The following is a 20,920-nucleotide window of genomic DNA, read 5'->3' as shown; positions in this document are numbered from 1 at the left end:
TCTAGTCTTGCATTTCAGCCAATCACAAAGTCAGATCTCCTCCTCCTCCCCCAACCTATCCTGATCGCCTTTCTCACTCTGCCCTGTCTCTACACAGCTCACTCTCTCTCCCGTCCCAGGGTCACGATTTAATTAACACTTCAGGTTATGAGTTTCTCCATATCCCGATACATGTGCGCGCGCACGCACGCACACACACACACACACACACACACACACACACAAACACACACTCACACAAAACACCCTGTGATCCCATGTGTCTGCTGCTGTAAGTGTTGATTGGAGAGTAACTTCATTGATTCCGCACACAGTGATTAGCACATCCATTTCCAATCAACTGAAGTCACATAAACGCATGTAAAATTGCACATACACACACAAAAGCATGCAGCCTCAACACAAACATACCTGTTCGTGGTACTCAATGCCCATTGACAGTGTGTTTATAAGGATGGCAATCATGATTCCTCTGTTGAAGTATCTGCTGCCAACAATGAGATCTAGTTTGGTTCGGGGTCCCGCCCAGCAACGCTCCAACAGCCTTTTCTTTGGCTCAGACACCTGGGCATCACCATGACAGGGGCTGCTACAATGGCAGGGGCTGTTACTATGACAAGGACTGTTGCCAGGGCACGAGTTGTTGTACCCATGCTGCTGGTCTTCAATCTGCTCACGAACATTTTCAGTGTCGCCCAGTTGGTTGTAGTACATGCAGTACGGGCATGCTGGGGAGTCTACTGGGACTTCACCTGGCAATGTTATAGCAGGATGCCCAGCACACCCACCTGGATGGACAGAAGGAGAGGTGTTACAGAAAGGTCATACATGCACAGTGACAGGAGGATTGTAAATAGTTAATTCTGTATGTTGACATTACGTCATACAATATATATTGGCTGCTCGATATAGGAGAGCCCCTTCATTTCATTTCTAGGAGACAAAATTCAATAACATGGAAGCAACTTAGCAGTTGGGATGCTTTTGTGCAGAGGGGGAGTTCTTTTATTAGAACAGGGATGTGAGGATTTGTGTGTGTGTGTGTGTGTGTGTGTGTGTGTGTGTGTGTGTGTGTGTGTGTGTGTGTGTGTGTGTGTGTGTTGGGGGGAAGGAGCTTGGAGTGAACATTTCAGCGGAATTCATTAGCAAGCAGCTCGGGAGGAACGCTCCAATGACATAACAACAAACGCAAATCTTGCACGAGCAGTTCACTTGTCATCACAATTACAACAAATTCATGTTTCACTGGACACTGATATAGTAAATCCAATCTGGCCGTTCTGTGGTGTGTGTCTTTAGACAATGTGGGCAGTGAGGAAACTTTCGGCAGGCAGACTTTAGAAAAGAAAATGGCTCTGCATTACATATGCATAAAATACACTGTGATTTTCAGAATTTGGGCCCAGCATCCCCAGTGCATGAAACAGCATACTGAATTATTTCTACTCAACTTTTTGTTCATGGGAAGTGTCCCGGATACAATAAATGTTTTAAGTGAATTTTATTAAATAATGAGGTCTTTCCTCTGTTATTTAACTGATTTTTTTCACATCAAGAATAGTTTTATAATCAATGATAGTACTATTCAGATTATAAACAGTTTAATGTCTTCTGAGACCGGAGGAGCTCCTCAGAGTCTGAGAAAATAAGTGCAAAACCGACCAAAGAGTACAGTTTAGACCTGCTTTTTTGTGATGTCTTAAGATAATATTTGATATGAATTGGCGCTACACAAATATACGAAAGCGTATTGCATTCATGTGGAGAATTTTTTGCCTGGTTTTATTACGAGATAAAGATCTTGATCTCGTTATAACAAGAAAAGATCTCGTTATTACGAGATAAAGATCTCGTTATAACGAGAAAAGATCTTGTTATTACGAGAAAAGATCTCCTTATTACGAGATAAAGATCTCGTTATAACGAGGTTTCTTGTTATTACGAGATCTTTTCTCATTATAACGAGATCTTTTCTCGTTATAACAAGAAACCAGGCAAAAAAAAAATTCTCAACATGAATGCAATACGCTTCCGTACGAATACAATTGAATTGACTGATTGTTTTATATTTTTCAGGCAAAATGTGTAAATTCAGACTCTATAGCTGTCAGCGCATTCAGCATATCCTCACAGCTGAATCGAAGCAATGAATTATAGCGTTAAACATTCATGTATAAATCTGTTTGTTAAATTATCAGTACACAATCCAGATAGAAAACGGTATTTTTATCATCAGGCTTAAATTGATAAAGGTGATTTTCATTTCTTTAATTTTTTTATTAAAATATTTTTTCTCTTTTAATAATTGTCATCAGAGCGCAGGATTTATGTCCCAGCCCCCATGTGTGAAGACTTTTGGGTTCAACTCCAATCAGCAGGTCGTTTCACGCATGTCACTCCCAACACTATCTTATCATTTTATCAACTCAATCCACTGTCCTACATATGAAGCCATAGCTTCCTGCTTACATGGGTAAGCAGGAAGGGGGTAAATGGTCCCGACAACATCATTCATTCATAGAGACTACAAACCATTAATGGAAGACATGCATTGGAAACCAGGGCTGTGAAATTTGCAAAGTGTGTTGTGTTTTCAGAGTTTGGCCTATACCCAGGATTAAGAAAGTCAGGATATCTTGGGAGTCTCCAGCTATAATCTGAAAATCCATTTTCACTTTCTCTGTGTAAGTAAGTTCTCCAATTTGATGGAAGAGCAGTTTTATCAAGCACCCTTTAAACCCTTCACATCCGGGAAATCAACAACTTTAAAACCTTAAAGACCAACTGGGAGTTGTGAGTGGACATTTCAGGTGTTTTCTAAGTTCTTAGGTCAAAAATGGTGTACGGTTTACTCAGAGTAACTTAAACAGGTAACATTAAAGAAGATGCTCCTGCTAAATCTGTGAAAAATAAGTGTTAATTATGCTTTGGTTAACCTCTGTGGCACCTGTTCATATTTTTCAAACAAGTCAAAGATTTTCCATCAAGGTTGTTATCACACGTAACGCAAAGAATAAAGAAAAGATCCTCAAAGATCTGCAAGTCATTTTCATGAGTAATTACTTCCTGACTTCCACATTGTGTCCTTTATCTGCCCTCAGGCTTCAGGGAATCAAAGCATGTTACACAGGGAGGAGATCTAGAAAGTACATTCAGATAGAACTGATGTGGGATCAGCTGTCTGGAGACTTAATCTAAATGTTATGCTCTAATTCCATGCATGTATTCTCTTCTTTAAACAACTGTGTTTCTAGGCATGAAAACATCTGTCACATTGTTTTTATGGAGTATGCATCTGTTCTGAATGTGTGTATGCCTGTTTTTTGTCTTTTACACATTTAGTCCCTTATTCTCCATATTCAGACTTCAAAAAGGCCATGGGACTACAATTCCCTGGTGGGATCTTATGTAAGAGATACACAGATGTGTTGACTCTGGGCGAATTACCTGGAAGTATAAAAACACCACTGTGCTCTTGCTATCTGTTTTGCCATGTAAACCTGATCAAGGTCTATGACTGAAAGCTTGCCAATGAAATAGAAAAAAACGGTGCAGACTGAAGCCTTCTGAAGTTCCCCTTCTTTCTTATTATAATGCTTTGAGCACAAAAAAAAACTTAATTTAATTCACCTCTGCAGTGACGGAGGCATCAGAGGTCTGTGATTTGCATGGCTTAATGTGACTGAGGGGAAGTGAGGGGGAAAGCGCTTTTTTGTAACTTGGGTTACAAGCTGAACCAAAAAGATTTTCTCAAAGGACTGAATGAAAAAAAAAAAAAAATATATATATATATAAACCTGCATTTCTCTGAAACCCAAACAGAGACACACCAAGAGAGAAAACTTTTTCTTATCAAGGCATAAAAGTGCTAAAGTTGCTAGAATATGTGCTAGATTGTTTTTATGCCAATGGCCCTCACATCTTTGCATCCACTCCTGCAAGACTTATGTAGGCAAAATATAACCTTGAGAGCATGCGCACAGCCACAAACAAATATCCCCTTTGTTCTCACCATGCTCCACCACCAGCTGAGGCAGTCTGTTGACAGTTTCCATGGCAACCGGCCTCTTCGGGTTCTGGTCCTTTGCATCCAGGTGACTGAAGAGCGGTGCTATGAATGGATAATTAAAACCCTTCCCTCCATTACTGACTCCCGGCTCCGACTGTTGAGTCTGCTGAGTCTGCTGATGATGCTGCTGATGATGATGATAGAGCTGATGAAGGTGTGACAGGTTGTTGGGGGCGTGGCCTGAGTGCCTGTGGGCAAGTCCGTTCATTTCCCCGACTCCACTCCCTCTTGCGGATCCTACGCCCCGGTCTTTCTTGCATACACACACACAGTGAAATTGTGTGCGTTTCTGAGCATAGCAGCGCAACAGCCGCCGACATGCTTTGCGGCCAAGGTGAGCCAGGTAGCGGATGATCTCCTCATAGCAGCTTCCCGGTTGGCTGTCGCTGGCCAGAGTGGAAGCTGATTGGTGGAGCTGTCGGGCGTGCTGCTCCGATTTCATTAAGGCGTGTTCTCTCTGCTTAGTTTCAGAAAACTGGGTTGCAATGACGACCAGGCACAGGTTGATCATGAAGAAGGAGCCCACCTGGTGACGACAGCATATACATACGCAGAGCACAATGCATGACATCAAGCTGTAATACAAGTAACTTTAAATGTGCGTGTAAGTGGGTGCCTGTGTGAACTTACAATAATGAGAAAGATAAAGTAGATGAAGTTATAAAAAGAGTGTGCATCCATGACGTAGTACATGATGTCGACCCAGCCTTCCAGAGTAATCACCTGTATGAAAGCAAGCACACACTCAGAAAAGCGGCAAAGTGTGGTGTGTCATGTTTGTATCACAGAAGCATTAAAAGTGAATCCGTGCACACAAATCCTGCTACCGTTCACCTGAAAAATGGCGATCCAGGCATATCCAATATTATCAAAATTAATAGCCCCTTTGTGTGGATTTACTTCCCCGGCCCGACACTGGTTGTAATACTGGTACCAGTTTACACATGACACTGGTTGATCCACTGTAGGTCCGATCTCAGGAGGAGCCTCCTCAGCACCCAGGAAGCAGGAAGCCCCGGCTACATGGCGATGAGGAACATCGGAGCACCTACGCATCCCATTTTCTCTATCTGTTGAGCAGATGAAGGGGTGGTCGTCTGTGCCATCTGGCTGATAGTAGCCACTCAGGAAGGATATATTATATCGCCTGGAGAAGAGTGAGAGGTGAATAAATTAATTGTATTTTATTTATTACACATGCATAAAACATATCAATTGATGTACACAAATGAAAGCTATGAGCCAAACACAGCCACACTATTCTTAAAGAAGATGGAAGTCATTAAGAAAGTAGGTCCCAAAATACTATAGCAGTACTTTTTAAAGACAGGTGCAAACATTGGGGTTCTTTGGGACTGTTTTCAGCCACAACATTTGGTGTGTGGGTACTTAGTACAGCAGGGTATGTGTAACATAAACTACAGCAGCCATGCTCATTTAAAAGAATGATCATGTGAACCACTTATGTGTTTTGAAAAACACTGGAGCGCTATGGCTCAGAGGAATTTCAGGCTCTGGCTGCAAAATAATACCTAGTTGAATCACTTAATTGTTGGATAATCCCTAACATGGGATTTGTTGAAATTTAGAAAATTCATTTATTTCTAAAAAATGCTGATAAATAAAATTTCAAAACGTTAAAGAGTCTCAAACAGAAATTACTAGATACATTCGTGTTAAGTTCAACAGAGTTTTTGAAATATCAATAATTTCTTTGACCTTTTATTCCTAAAAGACGCCATTTTTATTGAATAAAACAGAGAGAAAAATATGAAATAAACCAGGGTGGTAAAGGAGGAAATGAGAAAACAGAGAGAGAATCACGAATGAAGGAAAGGGAAGAAAAGAAAGAGGGGCGAGTACAGCAGAGAGATAAACAATCAATCATGTGTGTTGTAGAGAGGGGTCACAGAGGAGCGCGACTCCCTCACTTCTAATTAGAAAAGGTCATTCTGTTGTTTATGAAGCGGAAAGAAATACAAACGACAGAGTGAAAACAAAATCAATGGAAGGGAAGGTTCTGTTCAATATGCAGACTGCAGGTTTATATGACCAGATATGAACATATGACAACACAATATTGCCTTTCCTGTTAACAGCTGTAGCATGATTGAAATGTTATCACAAGGATTGTGTCTTGGGCATAGAGCTTTGTTCTGCTAATCCACATTAAAAAAAACATCATCAAAAAATGACGAGAGTTTGACAAAGTGCTAGAAAGTTGTTTCCACTAATAAGATCTTAAAATCCAAACATAATTGATATCGCTACGCTGTAGTCATAATAAACCTTACTATAATAAAATGTCCAAAATATGATCTCTATTGTCTAACTAGGGATCATATTATGGACATTTCATGGTAAAAAATGTAATCTCTATTTACAGATTCTTTATAATAAAAAAAATATAATCTGTACTTGGAAGTCGGATTTTTCCTTTAAGTCTTCTGGTTTCTGTTTGCAAACCAAGTAGTCATGAACAATCACAAATCAGCAGGCTTTGGTGTATGCATGAAAACAGACCATATGGAGTCATGAATGGGATCCCATCAGCTGTAGTTGGACAACAATGGTTTTATCTCTATAAATAGATATCTGCACAAAAGAGCAGCTAACAGCTAAAAACACTTAGTGAACAAACGCTTGACATCATGTTGCCAATCAGCGTTAAGATTCTTGGATTATCTGAAACTAGTAGTGTAACACATCCCAATGCCATTCAGATCAGCCCCCACAGCTCAGACGACCTGTGATCCTTGGATGGACGGAGAATGTATTATAATAATATTATCAAATAAATGTACTGCTGCTTCACACAATAAACGGCCGTAAAGGGTTGCTATTTCATTGTGTATGGAAACTTTGGTCTAAAAACTGAAGAAATATACCATAAATGCAAACTCTCTGTCTGGTCTTTAACTCAGGTAACTCATGCTGCAGGAGAAGCCCGTACACAGACACACACATCCGCTAATGTGTGTAGCATCTTCTGTGTTTAACATTGTCTCAGTGATAAAAAGAACATTACAGCAAATGTGTTTTTCACAGAATGGTCTCTGTTGTGTTTAATGTCAATGTCCTTAGTTGAGGGGCTAACAAACACTGTTATTGATTATCCGATCTGAACCCTGAGAATCCTGATCCATTGGGACACTATCTAAAATGCATCAGAATTTATCGATCCAAGAGTCAATTCAACAGACAATAATTTTAAAAGCATGATGGTTTTCTTCAGGTAAAGACTGGTAATTGCAAATAAATCACCAGAAAATCAGTATCATATAGTACCACTTACGTGAATGTGCCTGAGTGAAGCCTCTGTGTCACTTACTATTTACACTTGAACTGTAATAAACCAAGAAATTATGGTGTTTACTTAGCAGTCATGGAGCAAAAATGTATTTTGTGCAGTGCATGGAAAAATAAGTCTCGGCTTGAAGTCATTTATGGCTAACCCCGGGCTAGACCTGAATTACTAAGATGTTGACCATGGCTCATAGAGGCATATACTGTCGTCAGACAATAGTAGACGTGTTTCAAGATTGTTATATAAATTATGTTGGTGCCTGTTTAATTTTTGCTTTTCATTTTGAAAGAACTAAAAAACACAAGGTTTCCTATTATGAGCATTAGTAAAAGAAGTATCTATAATATTATATACCAATGTAGAACATTTTCACTCGCTTCCAGCCAAATAAGGGTAAAATAAGCAAGAGCCCGTTATCACTGCTTTACTGGCCAACCAAAAAAAGTATAATAGCTATATAGTGATTGGCAAGTAAAATACTATTATTCACTTAACATTGAAATTGGACATAATAAAATGAATTGCACCCTGATTATATAACAATTAATAGTAGTAATCTAATCTAACTAATCCACACAGAACCATAATTTAAAGACTGTCCCAAATGCAGCCTAAACTCACATAAGCCACTATCTCTAGATTAATATCGAAGCAGAATGGTTGACCAGATGTGAGGCCAGGAGGTGATGTTATGTGATACTATATGACTGGGTTTTGAGACCATGTGAGGAGGACTGAGAGTGTCTGACAGTGTCAATCAGACAGTGATGGGGCCTGGCAGGAGGGGTCATGTGGGAGAGAACAGGAGCGTCAGTAAAACTCTGAAGGTGGGTGCCGAAACAGCCACTGAGTGTCTGAATAACAACAACAAGAATTTACTTAGCCTCCTTAATCTCCTGATTTGTGATCTGCAATGCTTGAGGTTCCAGTAGGATACACATTTGCACGTTCACATCCACCCAGATGGGGCTGATTAGAGAGCAAACAGGATCAGATGATCTGTGATTTTGATCCCCTCTTACAAATAACAGCTGGGTGAAAGACGCTAATCAGTCGTGAGCAAACTTCTGACACCGTGTTTCAGAGTAATGAGGCCAGTGCATCCTACGAGGTGACATCTCATTGTCACTATGGCAACTCACATCTTGACTTCCTCTCCCATGAAACAGCGGTTCCTTAGAAGCCCCGCCCATAGCTGTACGCCAACGATGCCGAAGATGAAGAAGACAAAGAAGCACAGTGCCAGCACGTTGCCCAGCATGGGGAGTGTGTCCAGGAGAAGGGTGACCAGGATACGCATACCTACCAACACACACAAAAACACACAAAAAAGCAAAAACACCATGATTAACTGGAAATTACAAAAAACTAACAAAATCTGCATTTAAAGCTAATTGTCAGTCAAAAGAAGTGTTGGACATCCAGGAGAAAATCCCTTAATGTATTCTGCAGGAAACTGGAGCAGCTTTAAATTATTGAATGGGCAATAATTAGAGTTCAAACACTGATAATTGGCCTCCACTCCACTCTGCTGAAGAGCACACATCTGAAATCTTCCTCTACTGCTCTTAGACTTGCCTACTTCAGACATTCTCGACGGTGTTATAAGAACTCCGCCTGGACTCTGCCAAGGTCACAGTGTGTGATTAAAAAAAAAAAAAGAAAAAAAGTTGGCCGGCCGGTGTGTGCATCGAGCTGTTAAGAACAACACGAGCATCACAATGATTCCCATGACTTTGTTCCCTGTGCCCTGATTTGTTTACACATGCATCCATCAAAAAGAAAGCTGCAGCAGTTAAAGGTTCAGCATCTAGAGTAAGTTAAAGAAATGAAGTGGAATTTACAGTGCGGTCAGAGAGCACAAGGACAGAGACACATTATTCAATATCTTGGCTGTGACTAATAAGGTTGCTGACTTTCAGCTGAGGGTGTTCTACATCAGATGATCAGTGGTGGAAGTGCATCTCATTCTACACATGCTTCGCTAATTAAGGGAACATATTTTGACTGGACAAGTTCAAATTAGATGAAAGAAATCCTGCACAGTCATTTTATTTGTTAGTGACCTCAGACAAAGGCTCTCTGAAGTCTACAACCACCTCGACTAGAAGTAATTGGTGTTAAAAGTTTTAATCCACGTACAGCCATATGGCCTATGTCAGTCAAATGACTTGCCTTTATTTAAATCACGTCATCAATATCAATAGTCCAAAAACAGTTGCCTCAGGGGCGGCAGTCTAAGCTTAGAGTAGCAGGAGTAAGATTTCCCTAATCATGTGACTGGAGCACAGTGAGCCATATAAATAAACAGCCAACGGAAGAGCGATAACAGAGTATTGAACTCTAAATATAACTACATTTACATGGATACAGGCGGACAGCACTTTGTTGAAGGTGCTAAAAAATAAACAAACATTTAAACTGAATACAAAGGTTGTTAGAATGATAAAGTTCACGCCGTGCTTGTCAGGGATCTGCCTAAAATCATATTGCGTATTAAGTCACTGATGACAGCCAAAAGTACAGTTAAAGGGCTGCATGAATGTAGCATTAGCCCCCCTAAGCTAACAGGTACTTGTGAAATGTATGGTGTAGTCAGTAACACCTATGTTGTGAGAGTTGAATAGCCGATGGGAGATTTGCCTTGCACCGACAGTCTACAACAGACAATTTACATGTTCGTTCTTATGCTCTGTCAACCCTGTGCTGCAGTCTGCTTCACTTCGTGTTTGTTTCGGAGGCTTAAATCTGCTCCTCAGTGAGTCAAACACACAATGAGTAGGATTGCTGTCAGGTCAACGACTTGTCCAGTCAAGAACATTACACGCTTTGAACATAAAAATCTATTTTTTTGCCACCTCACTTCTCTCTTCACAATCTCTGACCTGCTTTGTCCTCAAGTCAAGAGAGCTTCTAACTCCCAAATTGGATGTGAACACACTTTAAAGCTTCTGAAAATTAAAGTATGCACTCTAACCTCACAGTAACTGTTTAATTTAAAATACAATGAGGTTGAGCACAGAGCCAGAACAATGAAAGACAAAAAAAGGTGTAATACACTGTGGGTGTAAGTTGGAGGAAAGAGGAGAGAAACTCACTGGGGACTCTGTTGATGGCTCGCAGTGGGCGGAGAACTCGGACCGTCCGGATTGCTGATAGGCTGACGTTGTGTCCATCAAGGGAGTACTCCAGCATTCTGAGGGAAGGAAAGCAAGTGCTGTGTCAGTGGCATCCTGATCAGCCTGACCTTGGCAAACCCTAAATGTCTACAGGGAATCCAGTAGAACGCAGAGCAGCGTTTCAGGGCTATATCGCCTTTTAACTACCAATCACTGAGGTCTCTGTCTCTAAGGACCGAATGATGCCATTGTCATTCTACAGAGCCGTCGCACACACACAAACACACGACACCCACGTGCACTCACACACACACTTGACATTTAACTGGCATTAAACAAGTGTCTAAGCTTTACACAAAACACACACATACACACATTTTTGGCTCATATTTAATGTCACATGTGCGTGTGCGCGTGGCCATGTGTGAGCCCATCGAACACTCACCCCACTAGAACAATGAAGAAGTCCAATCTGTTCCATGTGTCGCCAAGGTAACCGCTTTGACCTATGACCCCAAGGGCCACCATCTTCACTACCATTTCCCCAGCGAAAAACACGAAGATGCCATCATCCAGAGCCTTTGTGCACGCGTACACACACACACACACAAACACACACACACACACACACACACACACACACACACACACAAACACACACACACACACACACACACAAACACACACACCAAGAGGATTAGCGTCAACAGATTAAGTATGAAAAAATTAAAGCAAAAACTTTTCAGACCCTTGATAATAAAGTCTCACAGCGGAACATAATTAGTTTGTAATTATGTGAGTTAATGTGTGTGAATGTGTGTGTGTGTGAATGCGTGTGTGTGTGAATGCGTGTGTGTGCTTTACCTGCAGCAGGAAGGGCGTGTGGTCACAGGGCTGGAACATCCCGAGAGTCACACAGTTCAGCAGGATAGCCAAAATGCTCACACGCTCAAACCATGTGACACACAGTTAAGGCTCAACGACACAGCAGGGTTTAAACATTGATTACATTCACACTATTCTAGATAGGCACGTTTCATGAAGCTGTGTTTGCAAATGTTGATCAATTAATTACTTGACAAGAGTCTCAGCCAATAACAAGTTGAGTAGATTGCTGCCTGTATATCCAACTTCAGCTTAACCCAGAGTTCTTCATCCTTGTCCAAACATTAATATTCTGGTTCAAAATTCCAGATAGTAAATGTACCACCTGATGCAAATAGATGATAGAAACATGGTCAATGTTTTCTGGAGTCTTCCACTGAGATATGATTACTGTAAAGACCAAAGAAAATTATTCACATAGTTTCCATTCTCATCAAACCATTCAGTGACCCCTTCTTGCCCTGCATGGAGCCATCTGCATGAATTATGCTTCTCTCTTTTATTCAGTGTTTGCCCTTGACTCTTCTCGCCTCTGTCTTAAGACATTAGGCAATGATAATGTCTGAAGTGACCCTGATGAGACTTAGGTATATGTGAAAGGTGAAACCATGATTTTATTGATGTGCAAAAAACAATACAGGACTGAACCTATCCATCTGAGCATGCATGGAGGCGTGAATCTATGCGTGAATGTTTGGCTCACTGCTTGAAAAATCACATTTGGGAGCAGAAAACCAAATGCACTAACCTGAAAAAAAAAATTAATAGGGTAGCAACTTGCAAAAATAGGCTTAAATGTATCAAGTTTAATTTATAAGAACAACTTTTGACAGGGCATTCTGACATGTTTCATGTTCACAACTACAGAAGAAAGACAGCTACCATGAAACAGACTGCAACACATTTGAAGTCAGGCTAAGTGTAAACTCGAGTATGGCGGGTGTTTGTTGCTTGTTAACTGTCAAACTAGACAGAACTGGATTGGGTTTGAAACATGGGGAAAATAGTCTGAAGTAGAGTGTTAAAGGAATGATTGTGTTGGATTCAAACAAATGCACACACACGCTTGCATTTGTTTGCAAATTCGAAAACTGCCAAACGGTTGACAGCAATGTATTCAAGAAGCAAGGACCCATACATAACAAAGCCAAGAGCATGTACACGGACACATACGCAATGACACATGTATACACACTATGCGCTGACACACAGAGTCCCCATTCCCGGACACTTTGCTCTCAAGAGGGCGGAAAAATTAATGAGTGTACAATCCTTTATCACCCTTGAGACAGAGAGCGAGAGAGAGAGAGAGAGAGAGACAGAGAGAGAGAGAGAGTGAGGGAGCAGGGGTAATCTAGTGTCCTCCCTTTGCTGTGGTTGCTATGGGAACCCCCATCTCACCGTGGGAACTGACTTCTGAGTTTCACGATCCGCTTGCATCCTGTCTGGTCTGGATCCGATTAATACGTACACAAACAAACACTCATACACTGACACAAACAAACACAAACACACACACACACACACACTTACACAAACACACGCACAAAAGAAAATGCTGCCCTTCAGCACAATTCTTGCTGAAGCATCCTTCAATGCTGAGGAGGATTGTTTTAATCCCGTTTTATTGTTGTAAATTACAGCAGCTTAGAGAACCCTGAATGTTCATTAAACACACATAAACTGAAAACTCACACGCGCTTAGTTAAACACGAGACGAGGCAGGGTCAAGGTGTGAGTGATGGATGAGATGGGAGTTTTCCACGCTCGGCCCATCATTCAACATCGAGAATAATACACAGAGGGGACGTCCTCTCCTCCTTCTCTCTGTTTTATTCCATCTGTTGCTTTTCCTTCATCTCCCCTCCTCACACTAAACCTTTCCCTCTATCATCTCTCATTTTTCTCTACACCCTTTTCCCCCTCTCTTTGGCCCAATTATTTTTCTCCACGCTCCACTCTGCTCCGCTCCTACTGCACTCTGTCTATCCCTCTTCCTTTATATAGCGCCGTATAATTTCCCATCTTCATTCCATATAATTTCTCGCATTTCTTTTTCCTTTTTTTTTTTTTTTCTTTGCCTCTCTTATCATTTTCCATGTTCTTCTTTCTCTCCCAGCTGCTTTGCCCCTTGGCTCTCTCAGGTTTTCTTTTCTGCCATCACCCACATCTGACTGACCTTGGCTTTGGTCTCGGTCAGGAACCTGAGTCTCAGCCAACACAAAAACTACATCTACATTTAATAACGAACATTGTCAGAGAGCTGGAAGGGGGAGGGATGGAGATTCAGATACAACAGAGAGGTGAAGGAGTATAAAAAGAGATAGGAACAAGAAGAAACAAGTGCAATTACAGATGAGGTGAAGATCTGGCTTGATGCAGAAAACAAAGAAAAGGAGCAGCAGAAAGAGAGAGGTTAAGACCCTTGCGATTCAAGCTTTGAGTGTAAACAACTGAAAACATTACGACCCCTCCACACTACTTCTCCTCCGAATTGCCTCATCTTCTAGACCTCTCCTCCACTCTCCCATCTTCAAGAATCCTCCACCCCCTTCTCCTCTTCATTATCATCATCATCCTCATCTCCCATGATCTCCCCCTCTACAACTCTCTCTCCTCGAGTGCCAACACAGGTAATAAAGGTCAGCTAGACATTGTAAATCAAATCAGATAACATCACCCTGATCTTTCTGGCATTATCCTCCACCCTTGGCTCTGATACACATACAGCGTGCGGAAACGTTTTCATATGCAACATTCATTAACTTAAAAGGATCATCCCTCAGGACACACAGGCCGTCAGGATACAAGCAGGATACGATTTTTTTTTTCTCCTGCGGTTTTACAGAGTGGTACCTCTGCCTCAAAGGCACCCTTATAAAAGGTTAAAGGTTGGGTCTTACAGATTTATAAATCAGTTAAGAACCATTAGGAAGAAGAATTTCTGGGCATGTTGTAAAGGTCCCTTTGGCTATTTAATATCATTGCAATGTGGCACTTGCACTGTCCTATTACTTAACTCTTAAATTGACCAGGAAGGAGGACCTCTCAAGTGGCCCATTTGACCACTTAAGGCCTGGAAGAGCTTTACGGAGAGTGTACATAATCAATTAATTACAAGCTTATTACCACATACATATTGTAGACTTGATGACTTGGAGTAAAATAACATCACACAAATCACATACTAACATTAGATTGCAGAACAGCTAGCTTATAACATCAAAGTCTTTATAATGACTCAATTTTACATTTAGAAAGAAAGAAAGAAAACAGAGGCTACCTTGTGCAGCTAAGGTGCACAAGTGGTGTGACAGGGCCTTGGTATACAATGACCTGTTGTAGAAACACATTGGATATGTATTTCAGAATAACTCTTATGATTTGATGTTTTTTAGTGAAGAGTATATATTTCACTCGATTATCAGCTAAATGTAATTCTGACAACAACCCTGGTTTTGTTTCAGTCGAGTAGTTTTGCATAATCTTTAATGCACATCTCTATTTGCTTGTTTCCTGTCTGCTGCTAGTCTTTCCCAAACAACAGATGAAAAAAAAGAATCAAAATAAGGATCAAAAACAATTGTAAGGATTGCTAGCAGTAGTTGTCCCCGTTGCGGGATAAATAAAGGATTATCTTATCTTATCTTGTTATAAGCTTTGTCGTTATCCAATCATCAAAACAGAGCATATTTACCTTTTAAATACTAATATTAATGAATGTATAGTTGTTGTTTTTGATTAAAAAAAAAAATTAAGATAAATTAAAAAGAGTTGAAACTAAATTTCTTTAAAAAATATATTTTTGAAAATAAAAGCTAAACCCAAACAGGAAGTAATGGTTTTATTTGCAGCATCATTTATCAAGTCTGTAGTTATTGCATTGTTATTCCAATAAATACAGTGACTTAAACCTTAAAAAGGGCACTACTAGAGGAGCCTCAAATTTTAGCAAGAAATTGTTTTTATTTGCAGAATTAATCTGTTCTGTGATGCATTAAAAAAATTACCGATGTATTGATGATATTAATCCAAAAATCTAAAGTCTATGTTGGAATCCTCAAATAGGAAATGCAGTGTATAAATGACCTGCTTGCCAGTTTCCTCAGTCTCTGCTTTTTGCTGCTTGGATCTACACACTCCAAACACACAGATTTGATTAAACAATAACCTAGTTAAGCTTGATCAGAAGTATGTGTGTGCTTCAGTGTTATTGGCGCAAGAGAGAGGGAGAGAGTGCCTAAGACAGAGACCAAGTAAAGTTACTGTCAAGTTTGTCAAGTCTTCTGGCTCCTCCCACTACGAGTGTGACAGCTGGTAACCATGGAAACACTTGCTGGAATCATGCTAATTGGCTGGAATGACTCTGACAGCTCACCCTAGTTTGAGTTAGACCTCCTCCCATCTATCGTTGTCTCCCCCCCCCCCACACACACACAGACACACACACAGACACACATATACACCTCAGCCCAATTAAGAGGCAGTTTATAAAAAAGGAGAGAGAGGGGGATAAAAAGCAGGACAGCGGATGGATATTGCGTAAAGAGGGATGAAATACAGAATAAAAAGAGATGCAGAGTAGAAGAAGAGAGGAAGGAAGAGAAAGGAACTTGTAAAGGAGTGACAGATACAGCTTTTCTCAGCTTTAAACAAAAGGAAACGCTCTGAATGTTTCATGCTCTGCTGAATAAGTAATGTCCTGTGCAAGTGTGTGTTTGAGTATGTGTGTCTTCCCCCGCACCTCACTACATACATGCACGTGCTTCTGTGCGTGTCATATGTTACACTTAAAAGGAGCGTGATGACTTCCACATGGAAAGCTCAGCACTTCACAAAGGAGGCTTCTCACAGCGAAGACACCGGAAATAACAGACATCAATGTAGCCTGGAAGGAAAACAAGAGTGTTATATAATAGCAAAAGCAAATCTTGTTTTTGGTCCAAATAAATTTGTTAGATGTGCACCAGGGTGGAGAGATGTACAGTACGTTGTAAACACGGCACAAAAGAAGAATGAGTGTGTTTTCAGAGAGGGAGGAGATGGGAGCAAAGGAGATAGGAAATTAGTTTTGTACTGAGAAAAAAAAAAACATAAAGGAAGCAGGGGTCACCTCAGGGAAAAGTGAATTTCAGCTCTTGGGGACTGCCCCCACCCTACTGGGCTCACATTAATGTCCTTGTCGAACAATGTCCACCCACATTACGTCCTCCGCAGATCACTCACAAAAACCCATAAACAACCACACACACACACACAAACACACACACTGTAAGTATGAAGATCACGCAGATAAAATGGACATATGCCATTAGGGGTTCTGTATGGACAGCTGTAGGAAGACAGACAGACGACACACAAAAACAAACAACTACTGCAATCGGAAGTAACCGTGGCCATCGGGGCAGACCTACGCTGTTGCCAAGCAACCAGGTGATTCCTCTAAAGAGCGTCTCCATGGGAGATTCCCTCGCTTGTGTGAGGGCATTCACTTGCTGGTGTGTGTGTGTGTGTGTGTATATGTGTGTGTGCATGTGCGTGTGTGTGTGTGCGTGTGTGTGTGTGTGTGTGTGTGTGTGTGTGTGTGTGTGTGTGTGTGTGTGTGTTTGTGTGTGTGTGTTTGTGTCTGTGTGTGTGTTAGTAAGTGTGTCCGGTAAGTTGGTTCTGGTTACGGCCCAGCAGGCTACAGAGCAGCATGGCATTTGTAGTTTATTCCCTTTCTTATCCTCTTGGTGTACTTTTTATTTATTCAGCAATTATGTATTTATATTTTATGGAGTACACAGAGTGCTGACGATGGCAAATACTAGCAGATGAGCACAGACAGGCGCACAATGACAACTGCACAAGCGAAGAAACACAGGAACGCATGCACACAAATAGAGTCAAAACTAGTGGAAAATATTAAATTTGGAGAGGGTTGACAAATCCCTGAGGTGTTGCTGACGTTGAGGCATGCCTCAGAGTATTCATAGCTGCTAACACACGCACGCTCACACACAATCACACACACACACACACACACAATAACACCTCCACTTCTACAGCAGAAGTGGCTGAGACAGAGAGTGAGAGCTATGGGGGGAAATGGGAGGTGAGACGATGAAGACAGAACCAGAGCAAAGTGCGAGAGGTGAAGTGAGTTTTTTTATTATTTGTGACTCCTTCTGCTGTAAAACTGGAGGCTGGTAACAATGCAACTGACAGGCGGCTGTAACCCTGGAGATTCATTAGGGCTTGTCACTATGGAAACCTCCAATCAGGGAAAAATGTTTGCCATCCTTTTCTATAGCTAATGGGTCCGAGGAAATACCTGAAGCCAAGCCTACATATACACACACGTTGACACCCAGCGCTGACCTTCTTTCGATCATCCCTGTGTTTAGATGTAAAGTAAACATTAAGGCGCGGGGTGCCTTGTCAGTACAACAGCCTTGAGAAAGTACAGAGCGGAAACACAAACACACAATCCCTCTCCAACAGCAGACACTTATTCGCAGACACACACACATACACACACACACACACACATACACACACACATTTGCAGTATTTCAGGTGTAATCCCTGGTGGTGAAGGATATGGGTGGCAGACAGCTCGGAGGCACCAAGAGCGGGGTGGGCTGGTTTGGGTCAGAGCCAAGAGAACCACTGGTGCTAGAGAGGGGTACGGCAGATCCTCTATTTCCTCCTCTTCCTCCTCCTCCTCTTCTTCCTCCCCATCCCCATCCCGCTCCTCTCTCTCAACCGACACATGCACCCTCTCCCCCTCCTCCTCCTCATCCCCTTCCTCCTGCGTTGGTCCTCTGCGCTGCTCATGCAGGTCTGGGTCCTGGGTGCCCATCATGGCCGTGCTGGGAACAGCCTGAACCTAAAATTAAAAAAAAAAAAAAGGGGTGGCATAGAGGCACACTGCAACATATGGATGCATGTATGTGTGTTTATCTGTGGTCATGTGTGTGTGTTTCTGTTGCGTTGCCTTTCGGCTGGCACTGCAGCTTCGCAAAAACAACCGGAACTGTGCTGACTGACAAGCCTGCTATCCTGTCCACGAGACCCTTCACCCTCCAGCAAAGCAACACAGGAAAAAGAAATAAAACGTTTCTCTGAAACCAAAAGCGACCTTCAGTAGAAGAATCGTTGCCGGGGAGTAGTTCTGTGCAGGAAATATAAATCTAAATAAACCCAAACAGAAGTCACTAATAGACACAGGAAAAGGTGCAAACGCAAGAGTCAGAGGAGGCAACTGGAAGCATTAAGACCCCTTTATTCTAATCCTACAGCTGTACAATTCAGTCATGACAACTGGCCATTACTGCTGATGCCTTTAATCCAGACTGGCTTTAAACAATCTGGACATACAGATAAAGTAGCTTAGACATTTTTTTCAAATTGCAATGAGGAGAATAAAGTGTGTAGTCTAATACCGACACTGTCAGCTATTTCTTTTTTTCATTTACAGTTTTATATCCATGATGGAAAGTGTTACTTGTATATTTTAAGGAGCTGTAATATGTGACTGTGGAGCGCCAGCAGCCATGGTTAATTTGTTAAGTACTAACTTGAATTTCTTGAAGCATTGGAATATCAAGCGGGAAATGTCAAATTGAAAGATAATCTCAGTATAAATTAAGAGCATGACCATGATAGTGGATTCATTTCTTGCTATGGAGCCTTTTTACTTTAGAATGCCATCGTGTTTTTTTTCCCTTTATTGTGCAGTAATCATTGGCGTTTGGCAGGAAAATATGGGAGATGGAGCATGTGACACAGTCCTCACTGTCACGAGTACACAGCAAACACTCCTCACAGGTCCACAGTCTGCTCATTCCAATTGCTTATTGATCCCCAGAGAGATTCTGGCAAATTAATTCCAAAGATACCAATTTGTTATCAAGTTGGAGCAAGAGCTGGATTATTTGGATGACGAACATAAAGAAGACTCGGGACAATAGAAGTCTAGCCAACCATGAGTCCATGCAGGGATACATACTCCCCTACAGAGTGACAGGACAACAGGAGAGCTGGCAATGCAAGTTCTCAGCACAGGGAGGAGTGTATCAGTGTGAGTGTGTTTGATGAAAATAATGAGATTGAATCTGCCAGTATCTTTTTTTTCCCTGTGAATTTCCATTATGGGCACATAGCCTAGACTGAGCGAGGAGTCCAGAGCCACACAGTTTAAGGCTTTTTGTTGTGTTTGAATAGTAGCTGTTGGACAGACATCAATTGACCATTGGAAAATAAAGCATTCTTCTGTGCAGTTAAAAGCCTGCTGATAAGTTCTTTTAAAACAGTTCTTAAAGTCAGTATGAACCTTTGTTAATAGCCGGGGCATGTGGAAATGTAATTTTCTTACTTAATCACAACCAGTACCCAGAACCAAATATATTCACACATTTATAAGATCTCTGAAACCCTATCAAGCTCTGTTAAATGCATAGATTGCTCCAAATCGTAAGCAATGAAACAACATCAAAATATGCACCTCCACAAAATTTAAATTTTAAAAATTTGACCTTTAGTTTTTACTGTAAACATACAGTGACACCCTTCTGAAGGCCAACCAGTATCATAGCCTACCAATGACATATGGGGCTCTAGCTTGTGTGGGAGCACACAAAGGAGAAAAGGTGTGATTCACCCAATAATCAACTGTGGATATATATCAAATGGAAAAAAAAGAGCAAGGCTCAAAATGTTTTTGATATCAAATTAAGCACCCTAATAGATATACCATAAAGTCAGATAAGGTGTAAAACTATTCATAGAGTAATCCTACCACATAAACTACACTTCAATCACCTAGGCTATTATTTCATTTTGTAATTTTCGTGGAAGACACCCCGCCACTGACTACGAGCGACATCAGCATATTCTGGACATTTTCTATTGCCACGTTATAGCCTCAGCGCAAAACCTGGGAAAGAAGAGCAAATAAAAAAAAGTACATCATAAAACATAAAAGGGAAAACTTTGCCCTCCTTACCTGGTTGGAGCAGCGTCCATTCACCAGCGTCATTCACTCCGGGTCCGCCGTGCGCCCTGTGCTCCCGGAGCCCTGCTGCTCCATCTGAGAGCAGCCCGTTGGTACTCTGCCTCCTCCCCCCCCCCTTGCCGATATCCAAACTCAGTCCTTCAGTCGGGATGATGAAAAAAAGAAAAGAGGGGCAAAATGAGGGAGGAATGAGACGCAGAAGTTTATATACCCGGGAAAAGTAAAGTTAAATAGAACCAGGCGTTTCTCCGTGCGTCTGTGTCCCCTCAGCTGGACACGCTCTGCGGTGTCAGGTACCGGAGTTCAGGCGCACCGGGGAGAGGGAGAGCCGCGTCAAGCGAGCCACAATGAGGCAGACTGCTCAACTCGAATTTTACCTTCAAAATAAGACAGTCTCGTCCCGGAAGCTAAATTCCACAGTCTTGTAAAATAGCTTCTTAAAACTGTATTAAATTAAATGCAATAACAAGTCGCTTAACACAGATATTGAACAAACACAGCAGCTTCTTGAAATGGTAATTGACAGACGGATTTCAGCTTAC

At 41.4% G+C, this 20,920-nt stretch overlaps 1 protein-coding gene across 1 annotated transcript in view; it reads right to left on the bottom strand.

Moving 5' to 3' along the window:
* The window catches only part of LOC109988237 (voltage-dependent T-type calcium channel subunit alpha-1H-like), a 44,391-nt gene extending 23,728 nt beyond the window's left edge, over nt 1-20,663 (bottom strand). The window contains exons 1-10 of the mRNA XM_065956261.1: nt 20,370-20,663; nt 17,966-18,251; nt 11,360-11,454; nt 10,941-11,074; nt 10,475-10,572; nt 8,519-8,678; nt 4,904-5,216; nt 4,700-4,792; nt 4,013-4,595; nt 412-788 (exon numbers count right to left, since the gene is read on the bottom strand). Coding sequence (XP_065812333.1) covers nt 412-788; nt 4,013-4,595; nt 4,700-4,792; nt 4,904-5,216; nt 8,519-8,678; nt 10,475-10,572; nt 10,941-11,074; nt 11,360-11,454; nt 17,966-18,251; nt 20,370-20,402 — 2,172 coding nt within the window. The 5' untranslated portion in view covers nt 20,403-20,663. The remainder of the gene's footprint in view (nt 1-411; nt 789-4,012; nt 4,596-4,699; nt 4,793-4,903; nt 5,217-8,518; nt 8,679-10,474; nt 10,573-10,940; nt 11,075-11,359; nt 11,455-17,965; nt 18,252-20,369) is intronic.
* Nucleotides 20,664-20,920: the final 257 nt, after the last annotated feature.

This window comes from Labrus bergylta, chromosome 1 (genome assembly GCF_963930695.1).
Source record: "Labrus bergylta chromosome 1, fLabBer1.1, whole genome shotgun sequence".
Lineage (NCBI taxonomy): Eukaryota > Metazoa > Chordata > Actinopteri > Labriformes > Labridae > Labrus > Labrus bergylta.
Note: the sequence above shows the minus strand (reverse complement) of the source record. Positions and strands in the feature narration are given on the sequence as shown.